At 36.3% G+C, this 13692-nt stretch overlaps 1 protein-coding gene across 1 annotated transcript; it reads right to left on the bottom strand.

Moving 5' to 3' along the window:
* Nucleotides 1-1218: 1218 nt before the first annotated feature.
* On the bottom strand, nucleotides 1219-12959 carry mfsd8l1 (major facilitator superfamily domain containing 8-like 1; the record flags this gene model as incomplete). Its single annotated transcript, XM_079245604.1, has 11 exons — nucleotides 1219-1296; nucleotides 3646-3776; nucleotides 3878-4000; nucleotides 4258-4471; nucleotides 5011-5084; nucleotides 6369-6714; nucleotides 6817-6896; nucleotides 7092-7211; nucleotides 10883-10945; nucleotides 11045-11230; nucleotides 12884-12959. 11 exons carry the CDS (start codon nucleotides 12957-12959, stop codon nucleotides 1219-1221), a joined length of 1491 nt encoding a protein of 496 aa, XP_079101730.1.
* Nucleotides 12960-13692: the final 733 nt, after the last annotated feature.

The raw sequence follows: 13692 nt of genomic DNA, 5'->3' as shown, positions 1-13692 counted from the left end.
ATTAATAAATACAACATTCACAGAAAATAAAACAACAATATTTTTTATAATTAAAACCAAAACAAGAAAAACAACAAATGATACTTATCATTGCAGGTGAAATTTACTTCTAAATATTTCAAATAAAACTTTTTTATTTAATGTAGCATTTAATTTAATGTCAGTCCATTGAATTAAAAACTATTAGGCACATTCATACATTTCGAGTGCGTGCGATTTTGCATGTGCTTAAACAAACTGGGCAGCTTGTGTCATGCACATTGTTGGTATTGTCAAAGGAGGCAATTATCACATGCATTGTCAGTCGATTTTTATATTTCCATGGGAAATATGATGTACATATAATGTGCATCAGTCTTTGCACAACCGGTGACTCTGAGATGTGTCACTGAAAATCATCAGCAGTCATTCAAAACACTGGATCCATTAAAGACTGGAGATGCAGAAAGGAAACTTCCGCTGAGCTCTGACAAAGAGAGAATAAATATGTAAATAAACAAAAAACAAAAACAAAACAAAACAAAAAACTACTGAACCTTAAAATAACTGCAGGATGTCATTTGTATTTTAGGCAGGCGAATGCATGTATGTACATTTACAACACATCTATCTTTAAGCATCTCAGCTAGAATAAAGTAAAAGCATTTTGGCAGCTCTGGTTAAAGCTTCTGAGACCATTAACAGCCAAGTGAGTAAGGGTTAGGGTGTTGGGTTTTTATTGTTTTTTTTTATTTTGTTTTGTTTTTGGTTTTTTTTATAAATACATATACTAGACATAATACTTCAGTCTACACGCATACATTTTATCAGCAGTCCTAGTTTGATGGCATAAAAGTATTTTTTTTTTTTTAAAAACTGCAGGCAAATTTGTGTAGAAAATAATAAACAAATGGCAAACATAGGAAAAAAAACTAAAATGACAAAGACAAAAAAACTGACACAGATAAAACACCTAAAATTGTACAAAACAAATTAAATACATCTAAATTGTTTGAAATAACAAGTTTTTGTTTTGTTTTTTTGGGGTGGATTTTTTTTGTTTCTTTGTTTTACTTTGGTTTCATGTCTGTGGGAAATAAGATCAATTTCTATACAATAATTCTCTGTAAGAGAACTTTTGAGCAACCTTTGCTTTGCACTATACTGTACACATGACCAGAAAAAAGCCACACAAAAGCTACTAACCTTAACAGTTTCCTGTGTCAAGGACATGCAGATTTAATCACAGTTGTCCGAATTGACCATTTGGCCTCCTGCAGGTTCCACTAGCCGGCTGTATGAGAAGGCCAGCATCATCTAAACAAAAGGTGCAAATCATTCATTTGAGTTAATAACAATTATTAGGTGCTCTGAAAGGCAACACACTTTTTCCTATTTTCTGTTTATAGTTGCAAATAGTTTTGTTTTTGCATACAGAGGCAAAACCAGGCAAAATTTACAATCGTCACTAAAATAACTGGAAACTGACAAATTAATAATAAATTAAAATTTGCTAAATTATAATTTAGTGTAAAGGGACACTGCTTTTGGAAATGTGATTCAAATTATTAATAATAAATAAATAAATAAATATTTTACATATCCCACACAATTTAGAGTTTTATGCTGATGAGCATTGGGCCAGAATACCTACCAACAGGTGCAGAAGTCTGACTGAGAGTTAAAGAAAACACCTAATAGAAGTGTGTGTGTATATATATATATATATATATATATATATATATATATATATATATATATATATATATATATATATATACACATATATATAATACATAACATAACATACTTGTTTATTGATGCCAGTATCAGCTGTATGAATGTTGACCTAAAACACACTACCAGCCAAAGGTTGGACACTGTTACTCATTAAATCCACTGGATAAATTTGTCCAAACTAGAGACTGCTAGTGTACATTTAGATACAGAGCTACTTATTTGAGAATTAAAAAAAATAAATAAATAAATAAAATATAGGACACAACAACATACTGTACTCAGCTGCTGAAGAAAAATACAGCTGTTTTTGAGTATATGATTTGAATCTTTCAACATGAACTATGTGATGCTGTGAGCGCCAAAAAAGATCTGACCTCTGCACAGCCAGCGGTGCTCTGAGAGAAATACTTTACAATAAACAATATCCATGTTTTGTTTACTTCCTTGTCAGTGACAAACATTAGGATGTTATGCTGTAGTTTGGCCACGCTTCATTAAAAGCATCACAACCATCTTGTTATCCTTGTTTGTAACCTAATTTGAGAAGAGCTGCAGGCTACAGAAGTCAGTACACATCTCACTACCTTACTTAAAGTCCCTTTCCACGGTATGTTTGTTTACTATTTAGTCAACACAGATTACTAATGTTGAAAAACATTATATATAGAAAGAGTATAAATATATGGAAATAAACAAAAGTGAAAAAAAACACTGGTCTTTTTCCTTTAAACTTAAGTGTCTGTCTGTCTGTCTGTCTGTCTGTTAGCAATATAACTCAAGTTATGTGCTGGAGTAAATTTTAGGAAATGTCAGAAATGAAATAAGGACCAAGTGATTGCATTTGATCATACAAAAGATTTTAAACAAGATGTGGTCTCTGTCATGATGATGGAAATAGATTGTGATATTAGCTTGAAGCAGTGGTGAAATCCAGGTTATATGCAGGTATATGTAGTATACCCACTTCCAAACCCCCTGCGAAGCTGCTTTTACAATTACAAACGTCCCTACATATGTACGTCAACCAGCAGCTCAGCTAAGGTTACCTTGCCATCAGCTGCATTAATTTTAGCCTGAACATAATACAAATATATATAGATGGCTATGAGCCTGTCTCTTAATAGCCTGTGGGCCAGTATTGGTTTAGTCTTTTTTTTTTAAAACTCTTCCTCCCTGAAACAGAAAAGCAGAAATGAGCAAATATACTGATTTTTGGGTAAACTAAATAGAGTAGTCTTACATGTCCCTTTTTCTGAAACAGTTTTTTCTGAGCTACTTTTTCCGTTTTCTAAAACAGGAGTGAAAATATAACCCATTTTTGAGGAACCACCTCACACCACTGGCTACATAAGTGTGTTGGCATTGGGCTGGTAGCTGGGGGGTCTGCTGGGGTTTTTCCTCAGGTGACTGATGCTATTGTTCGGAGGAGGTCTGCTCTCTGAGCACTTCTTGTTAATTATAAAAGCCTATTACACAACAGATGGCTATGAAATAGTAATTAAGGGATTAAATAAATGGTAACAAACTATTGAGAAGTATTAGGAGAAACTAGGACTAGACATCAATTAAAATATGGATTTAGTTGAATGTAAAGCTCAATTCCATTGTGCACTTGTGAAAAAAACTAAAGTTGACCTTATCACACCCACCTTCTGATCAATATAAATAATGCACAAATGTAAAAAAAATAAACATGGGAAAAGAAACATCTACTTAACTAAAGTTAGAATGACAAACAGATTTTTAATTTCACATAATTTTTTAGTTCTTTTGAGTAGCAACTTAACAGTAAGAGCTAATTTGCACACGACAGCAACCGTCTGGCTGTATTAAAAGCAGGCATCCCATCTCTTTCACTCAGTTATAGACAGAATGAGTAAGACAGATACAACTTGTCAATTATTATTTTTTTATTTCCATACTTACCGTTAGCAGTACCAGCAGTGCCACCATCACTCCCATCATTATGTACATATTCTCAGTAAGACCACCAGCCCACAGAGGACCCAGAATGGTTGCCAGACCACCCACTGAGCGACGCACTCCCTGACTGAAACCTACAGGGAGTAACGCATGAAATATTAGTTTTTGCTACAAATCCTTTCGAATAAGCCTCTCTAGTGAAAACACATGTCCACTAGGGGGTGCTGTTTCTCACCTTGAGTTTTCTCTGCAGTTACTTTGGAAAAAAGCGACACTTGAGCCACAGCTACAAATGGTAAACCCAAAACTTGCAGAAATACTCCGATGATGAACTCTGTCAGCTGCCATGAAAAGCCACCTATAAAAAAGACAAAGTATGTTAACAGTTCAAATTATACTGTGAGAATACACACACGAAAAAATGAAATATACAAACTTTTTTTTTGTCGTGATGACTTTAGTGCACTTGGCAATTTGCTTGATCTAGATTTAAACATCCCTGCTGCTTAAAAATATTCAGATAACTGATGCATTCATTTGACAAACTGCATCTCAAAAGGGACAATAAGTTTCTGTTTGTACAGTCAAATAATAAAGACTTTAAGTCCATCTGACCTAGTGGGTTAGTCAGGAAAATGAGGCACCAAATACAGGAGATGTTGCAGATGGTCAGCCCAATGGCAAGGACCACCCGCTCTGCAACATGGCGGCTCAACCAGCGCACAAAGAGGAATCCAGCGATCACCACCACACCACCAAGACAGTACATCACGCTGTTCTCCAGTTCACCAAAGTTAAAATATTTCTGGGTCAGGGGGGTCACCATCGTCTGCAGATATAATAAATGAAAATAAGCCAGTGTATTGGGTAATTCAGTGTCAAAAACTCAAGTACAAAAATGTTCTTAGGTTATTCATGTGATTCCAATCACAGACAACAACCAATGAATTACACCCAAAAATAAACTCCTTGGAGCTGGAATAGAAATGGACAGGACTTTATTTCTTGGTTCTTGAAGGTGTTTTGCTCATACAAGAAGCCTTTGCTGTAAATAAGTTAATCATCTGGTGAAATATCTTCAAGTACCAACTAAGTCCATCTGCCTTCCAATCAAGCTCCCAGTTTTACCATCAGTAACAAAGAATCTACCCCAACACACAGATATACACCATTTCTTTATACTTTTTTTGTTTTTTGAATGTCTGGTTTGAAGAGAATGCCTTTTCTACAAATAATACAAAGTCAATTTTCTTAAGAAGATTATGGTTTAACAGATTGCGTGTTGTGTCTGTAATTTTGACTTATGCTGTGATAGTGTTTCATAAAGTACGTGTGAGTGCGTGTTTCTGTCACTGAGTCCATAGTCACCTCCAGCGCTGTCTGATTAAAAAGTGTAATAAACTGAGCCGCCAGCAGCACAACCACCTCCTCCCTGAGGTACTCTGGCACAAAGAGAGAGGCAAAAAAAGAACAAGAAGACGTCAGAGATCAACAACAAAGTCTGAGCAGAAATATGAATATGAATAAAAACAATGGGCCTCATTCAGCATAATATTCTTACAAATCTTCTCAAATTTGTCCTTTTACGAAAACCCTCCATCAGATTCATAAACATGTTCGTTGATCGCAAAATTGTTCATTTCGTTCTTCTTAGATTGATGAATCCAAATTTCTCCGGAGTTGTAGCACAGACCTACTGGCTCTACTTTGCATAGATAAATGCCCAAAAAATGCCCATAAAAGTTCATAAAACATACGGCTGTGTGCAAACAGACACAGCCGTCGGTGAGGCCGACAAGGAGAAACAACAAGCACAACGACAAATAGGTTAATGAAAACAAAATATAATAATAAAGATGTGCACTGAAGCTTGATTTTCCTCATTTTATAAGTGTTAAATTACTTACAAATAATCACATGATGAGCTTCAAATAATGTGAAAATGGCTTTATGTTCAAATTATTTTTTTATTCCTCCTGAACTAGGACAGAAAATGGCCTGCAGTTTGGTTCTATGAGCGCATCAGGATGCACATCCTTGTGATGTTGTGGCTGAAGGGGAAAATGATCATTACACAGGCCACTGTACCTTCTACAGACGGTAAAGCAAATGTCCACCTGCTATGGCATCATGTTAAGATGTGATTGACCTATGGGGTGATGAATCCTCAGAAGATGAGGCTGATAGGTCCTAATAACCAGACGGCCATGACAAAGCCCGGATTTCTTCATGAAACTTGACATCATATTAAAAAGACACAGTTGTGATCCATTTTAATTTTTAAATATCTTATTCTGCAGGTTGATCTGGGTGTCCAAGGTAAGACATTTATGGAGTGCTGTTGAGGTTAAACACATGGATCCATGCGCAGTCTGTTGAACCGATGCTGTTAGGAAAAGCAGAAATCTGTCTCTAATGCCACGTGTTCTTGAATGAATGAAAGAAATGGATGAAAAAAACAGTTCAAATTTCCCCTGAGGGAGTTATAAAATTAGGATGCAATCTTCAAAATCTTGCTAATTATTTTGAAATAACAAAATGTAATTCATCAAAGGTTATTTAAAATTCTAACAAAAACATTACTGGAACTTTATTGTTCTGTTTTAATGAACTGCCATAATTTGTTAAAAGTTTGTAAGTAGGATTTAAGAACAAATTTGTTTGTAAGAACTGTTGGCGAATGAGGCCCAATGTATTTATTAAGTTAAAGCTACACCGCTGCTTACCTCTGGATAAGCTGGAATTTTTTAAGAATTTGAAGCCCTCATGGTTTTGTGGTGTTTCAGGAGACAGAGGTGGAGAAGTATGATTCAGTGAGGTGTTGGATGTGAATGACGCATGGTTCCTGCATGGGCTGGATGCCGGTGGCACCACCACTGAGCCATAGGACCCCACCAACTCCTGGGACCCCATAAGCGGTTTTGCCTCTTCTTCACCTTCTTCTTCATCTTTCCCAAACACATGCACATTCTCTTCTCTATCATTTGTCTTTCTCCTTTCAAGGGCTGGAAGATCCCAGTACATAAAGACCACTGCTAATTGTAGGAGAATCCACAGCAGACACATGAATAACTGCAAAAGGACAGGAGATAAAGGTGACAATCATGCATTTGTGGGGAAAGAATGTATAAAAAAGCTGCAATACTGCTGACAATGACAAGTTTGAATCCTTACCCCTGGTGCAGTATATTTATTAACAACAAAATGGCCCAGGTGGAAATCACACAGCCTCAGAAAGATGTTAAATGCTGGACCTGTATCAAACACAGAGTTAAACTTGTATTTTCATCTCTTAAAAGTAAAATCTTGTCATACAGTTCTATTTAGGATAAAGAGCTGATTAAACAGTATTTTAAAACCCCAAAAACCTCATTATTTGACTTACAAAACCTAAAATATTCATGTGACCGATTTTAATGTTAGTGATCAGAAAGAAAGGAGGCACAAACCAATCAGAAGGCCAGCTTGTCGGCATGCCATGACTGCAGCAAAAACAGTGGCCCGGTCCTCCGGAGCAGTACTTCTAGTCAGAAAGCCAAAGATGGAGGAGCCAGCACCTGCACCAATGCCTGCAGAAAATGTCATTACCACGCAAGAGATGTTTGGTATTTTATTCCTACGACACCGTAATTTGTGGGATAAGTTAATAATTTTTTTTTTAACCTGTAAGCTCAGACTGTTAGCTGTCTGAATTTCAGAACATATCAGTTAGCTAGAAGCTGAACGTGCATTTGCAGATTTATAGGTTTGGAGCTCTAGCAGGTCTACACCAACACAGAAATCAGATCATATGGTTTTAATTTGGTCAAAACTTTCATAGAAACCAAATATTATGTTAAGTACATGCTGTTATATTACAGTATGCTAGCATGTTGTTTTAAATTACCCATAATGCACTACAGTAGTAGACAGTATGAAGAGCAACTCAAGACCTGTTCAGGTTTCATGTGCACAACACACATTCCAACCCAATTCCACTGAAGTTAGGACACTCTGTAAAATGTAAATAAAAAGAGAACGCAATTATTTGCAAATCCTTTTTAACTGATAATCAACTAAGTAAACTACAATAATAAGATTTTTAATGTTCAAACTGATCAACTTTTTTTTTTTTTTTGTTGCAAATATTCACTCATTTTGAATTCCGTGCCTGCAACATGTTACAAACATGCAGAGACAGGTAAAACACTGGGAAAGTTGAGGAATGCTCAAGAAACACTCATTTAAAACATTCCTCTGGTGAACAGGTTAATTAAAAACAGGTGAGAGTAATGATTGGGTGTAAGAGGTGCCTCCTGAAAGGCTCGCTTGTTCTCAGGCAGCGATGAGGTGTGGTTCATCACTTTGTGAGCTAATAGTCCAACAGATTAAGAACAATGTTTCTCAATGTACTGCTGGAAATGATTTCATCACAGTTCATAACATAATAAAAACAAATTGAGAATCTAGAGAAATCCCTACATGTAAATATTTTGTCTTTGTAGTGTATTCAGTTGCATATAGGTTTAAAAGGATTTGTAAAGCATAGGCAAGGCAAGGCAGGTTATTTATATAGCGCACTTCATGTGCAAGATAATTCAACAAACAAGTGAAATGTTTAAAAGAAAACAAAAGTGATTAATAAAAGAGAGGGAATAAAAAATACTTTGAATAAAAATGACAGCGTGAGGAATCAACAGTTACTGTGATAAAAGGCGTCAAAAAAGTTTTTAAGCTTTATATAAAACTTCTGAGAGCTTCAGCAGAATTGCAGTGTTCTGGGAGTTTTCCCCCCCCCCAAGTTAGGAGCATAAAAGCTTAACGCTGCCTCTCCATGTTTGGTTTTTACTCTGGGAACAGAAAGTAAATCTGTTCCTGATGACCTAAGTAAAAGTCGACATCACAACTGTCATAATATTACTGCTAAAGTAAGGGTCTGTGTCCATCACTACACCGAGATTACCGGCTTTGTCCTTAGTTTTAATGTAGCTATCTGAAGCTGATTGCGGGCTTTTAATCTTTCTTCTTTGGCCCCGAAGACTATTATTTCAGTTTTGTCTTCGTTTAACTGAAGGAAGTTCTGGCACATCCGGTCTTTAATTTGATCGATGCATTTGATCAGAGTTTGGATCAGACTATAGTCTCCAGGTCAGATGGTTGTGTAGATGTGTATGTCATCAGCATAACTATGGTAACATATGTTGTTTTTAACAACTTGAGCAAGTGGGAGCATGTAGATGTTGAACAGCAGTGGCCCCAAGATGGAACCTTGAGGAACGTCACAGGTTATTTTAGTTTGCTAAGAATCGTAGTTACATAAAGACACAAAGTAGTCCCTGTTCTTTAAATAAGACTCAAATCACTTAATTGCAGTGCCGCTAAGTGCTACCCGGTTTTATTTGCTGATCTAGTAAGATTTTATGGTTAACAGTGTCAAATGCAGCACTGAGATCCAGTAGTACAAGGACTGAAAAGTTACTGATATCTGCGTTTAAGCGGATGTCATTTAAGACCTTAACTAGAGCAGCCTCAGTGCTGTGATGTGGCCAAAAACCTGACTGGTAGACATCAAAACAGTTATTTAGTATCAGTAAGTTGTGGAACTATTGAAAGGCAGCTTTTTCTATAATCTTACTAAGGAAGGGGAAGTTTGATATCAGTCTGTAGCTGCTCATGAGGGACAAGTCTAAGTTTCTTTTTCAGTAGTGGCTTGATGGCAGCTGTTTTTAGGACTGAGGGAAGACACCCGAAAGAAGAGGTATATTTACAATTTGTAAAATATTTGGAGGTCATCCGTTGTGAAACATTCTTGAAAAACCCAGTTGGCAGGGCATCAAGACAGCAAGCGGTGTTTTCCAGATGGCAAATGATCTCCAGATTATTTGGACTGATTGGAGAGAAAGGTTGTCATGTGGTTTAAGTCTCCTCTCAACGGACACAGGAAGGACACGAGTCCCGCTCTTGGCCTGGAAGCACTAACTGACTGAGTGATTTTCAGAATTTTGTTGGTTAAAAAAAGAAGCAAACTTAAGGTCTGGTTGGACAGAAGTTCTGAGGAAACGGACAGAGGTGGATTAATGTAGTCTGTCAACACCAACAAATAAAGCTTGAGCATTAGTGCTGTTTTTAGCAATGATGTCAGAAAAGTAAGATTGTCTTGCATTTTTCAGCTCTGGATTATAAATCCTCCATCTCTATATAGATGACATAGTGAACCTGTAGCTTTGTTTTCCGCCACCTAAATTCAGCTTTCCGACATTCTTGTTTTTAAGCTCTGCTCAGCGTGGCGTTTTTCCATGGAGCTGCCTTTATAGCAGTGATCACTTTCACCTTGACAGAAGCCACAACATCAATAATGTTTCTAATTTTACAATTGAAATGATCCAGAAGCACATCAACTGAAGGCCAAGCGAGGGGGTGGGGGTATGGAAAGTAAGCTTGTATGAACATTTCAGTGGTATTTTCACCGATGTACCGAGAGTGGATGACTTGTTGGTGTTATCTCAATATGTCTGCGCGATTTAGTGTTATCCTGTTGTTTTGGTCTTTCTTGTCAAAGAGAACAGTGTTCATTAAAAAAAAAACAAAAAAAACATAAAAAACAGGTTTGAGGCAAACAGTCTCACTTCTGACCTGTTTAGGCAGAATCAGCATCAGCCTTAAAGAAATGCCTGCAGTCCCAGAAGAAGTTGATACTGTCTGTGAAATGACCAGTAACTGAAAGTGTGGTACATGCAGCTGACAGCCATGAGTTCAGTAGTGAATCTTAATAGTATAGTATAGTATTCTGTTTTTATTTACATTTTTATATAACATTTCAGCTTCATTGGAATTGGGCTATATTTAATCTTTTTGGCACATTTGTGAATGGGAATTTACTGCCAAGAGTTAACATGATTATGTTAACTTTGGACACTAACTATGAAGAGCAATAATAGAATTGCGGTGGCAGGGAATTATCAGTTTTTGTTGGGTTTTTTTAAGTCAGGGACACTTTAGACTAAAATATGGGTACACCACTGCCCTCAGATACTAGGAGCATTTGGAGTCCGAAGGGGTTTGAGAGGCTTGGAGACTCTTTTTATCTCTCGTTTATAGCTTTACCTGTATTCTTCAGATTAAACATCACTGTAGTCTATTCTTATTTCTTATGTTTATAAATAATTTTTTTTCTTTTTTCTATAAGACAAATGTATCATATCACAATTCAAAATGCCAAATGAGTGGAAATAACTCTTTTACTTGAAACACTTAGACTTACCTGCTACCAGTCTACTTGACAGTAAGAGCCACTTGGAGTAGCCCATGAAGTACATTAAATTACCTGGACAGTGAAAAAAAGAAAAGTAGTTACAGGGGAAACTCAAAAAACTGTTTCATACTGATGATGATAGTCACAACTGCTGGAAAAAGTGAAACTCACCGACTATTTCAAAAAGGTTGGAGAGCAAAATGATCTTCTTTGTGGTTCGTGTTCTGTCAGACCAGTGGCCGAACAGAGGTCCCGACAGGAGGCCACTCAGGCTGAATGCTGACAAGGCCAAACCCAGGAAGTACGGAGCTGCATCTAAAGTCTGCAGGTACCTCCATATTGTGGGCAATATAACAGCTGACAAGACAAAGAAGAGGGGAATTCACATTCACATAAAAAAAGACAAACTCGGGTCAGAATTTAAGATTTTAGACATTTACGCTCGTGTTCTGAATTGAGTGAACATTAACAAGGTGAGTTGGGGGGAAACAAGTGACCAGTTGATTGAATTATCTTACAACATTAAATCTTATCAAGTAGTACTCAGGAAGCCACTTTAACAAATGAAGTTTTTTGCTACAGTGGTCCATCTTCCTCCCCATCAGTGTTTCAATCTGTTTTGTCACACAGACAATGGGTTGCCACAAACGAATACAATCCAAACTCAATAACGGGGTCAGATGACACACAATAAGGCGTGCTCTCATAGAATTCCAGAAGAAATCATTACTCAGATTCTTTTGTCATCAGGAAATCGTGCCATCGTCTCATCACCCAGACAGAGATTACTGTGTGAAAGTGATAAAACTTCAAATGAACCCTAACTTAACACAGTCACCATTATGCAGTTATCAATGACAAGATTTTAAGATGAGCTGGTGTTTATTGATTTGCAGAAAGGCTGTGAGGCATTTTTGATAGAAAAAAATAGTAAAAAATTTACTTTGCTATTGATTTTCTTAAATCCAATATACAGACTGTACATCAGGCCTGGATAATATATTACAACAACAACCTAATATTAAGTTAAACAATCTGGTAAAATATTTTATCTTTCCTACAGCAGAATGGTTTGACTCTATTGGCCAGTAGAGAAAAAAAATAATTACAGTCCACATGTTTATTTCTATCATTTCCTTTTATTTTAATTTGTTATTATTAATTAGAACATTGGCATGAAGAATTCAAGAGTTCTCATTCACTCTGCTAAATTAACTCCATAACCAGCAACATGAAGAATGTATTTTGACTCAACTCATGTTTCAAGGTTATTTTGAGTAGATTATCCTCTTTCATTGTGTCATGCACTTCATGCAGCATCATGCTATCATTACAGAAAAAAATGTTTTAGTTGTTGGTTTGATGGTTATTTAGTTAAATGGTTATGTCCACGGGGTAAGCCAGAAAGCAACATGAAATGTCTGATGCAGGGCCTTTTTTCTAGACTGCAGGCTCTTAAGGGTAAAGATAAATTTACTTCACTGTAGCCTAATACTTTTACATTTAAAAAAGGAATTAATATATATATATATATATATATATATATATATATATATATACACAAGTTTCTGATCCACAAAAGGCATTTGCATTGCTTATCATCCAGAAATCGCCCGACAAAGGAGGTCACTCTTCCCAAAAGTTAACTAACTATCAAAACATGGATATTTAAATTTATTGTTTACTTACTTTCAGGGGCATTTTGACTTTTTTTTTTTTTTTTTTTTTAAATCTCAGATCTGAAATGTATTATCAAAAGGGTTTTTGGTGCTGGCTCAGATCTTTCAACTTATCTAAAATTGTGACTGGACACTGGTCAAGAAGACAAACAGGCACGTGCTGAAGATGAAAACCCACAGATATATCTTTCATATTTACGATATAGGCTAAATATAAAACTTTTTTTCCAAACACGATTAAGCACTGTTATCGAAACATCACAAATCTTTTCCTATGTTTTAACGTCATAAATGACCTACAATGATGCAGTCCATCAGCGTGGTATCTTACCATATTCCACACCACTCAGGAGAAAAATGAGTCCGATGGTGAAGAAAGTCAGTTTCTTTTTACGTCGATTATCCATCCTGTTTGACAGCTGTACAATCTTTATTCTAAGCTTTGATCACATTGATTCAGCAAGGTTTTCTTTTTATCTCTGAACTAAACACTGCTGACATAATCCCTGGTTCAACGCTTCCAATTAGAGGCGAAGCAGATGCTGAACATGTCGGTAAGCAGCGGAACTGAGCTTTTAGCAGGGATGCATTTTCCCTTTTTCAACACCAGCCAGAATGGAGCATGACGATCCCTGTTTTGAATTCCCGGTGAAGATTGAGCTCGTTGCAGACGAGTCGGTGATTTAACATTTCATCCTTGACCACGCAGGGTTGCGAGTGAATGAAGAGCTCCTTCACAAGCTGCATCACTTCCGGTGGTCTAAACTTAGCCGTCAACCTGACAAGTCAAAACATCCGATCCGACACTCCTTCCATAGGAGAGGAAAGGTAACGTCAGCTCGTGACTGATGATGGTTAGACTATATTTTCTTTATTAGGTTAACTTATATTTAGGACAGTGAAAAGAGGCAAAACGACCAGATTTGCTGTATCCTACTTATAACTCAGACGGGTTAGTGTACATAATTTAACTCTGTTAAAAAAAAAAGTATGGGTTTCTAACCCATTTACTTTAAAAGGGTTAGAAAACTATGTTTGTGACTTGCACAGTAATATAACTTTATATATTCCCTAACAGTGCCTTGTTTAAACTTGCTAATGTTTATGCTTTTATTTATTTATTTATTTTTTACTTTTAAA

The sequence above is a fragment of the Telmatherina bonti genome (genome assembly GCF_933228915.1).
Source record: "Telmatherina bonti genome assembly, chromosome: 8".
NCBI lineage: Eukaryota > Metazoa > Chordata > Actinopteri > Atheriniformes > Telmatherinidae > Telmatherina > Telmatherina bonti.
This window is presented reverse-complemented; position numbering and strand designations above follow the sequence as displayed.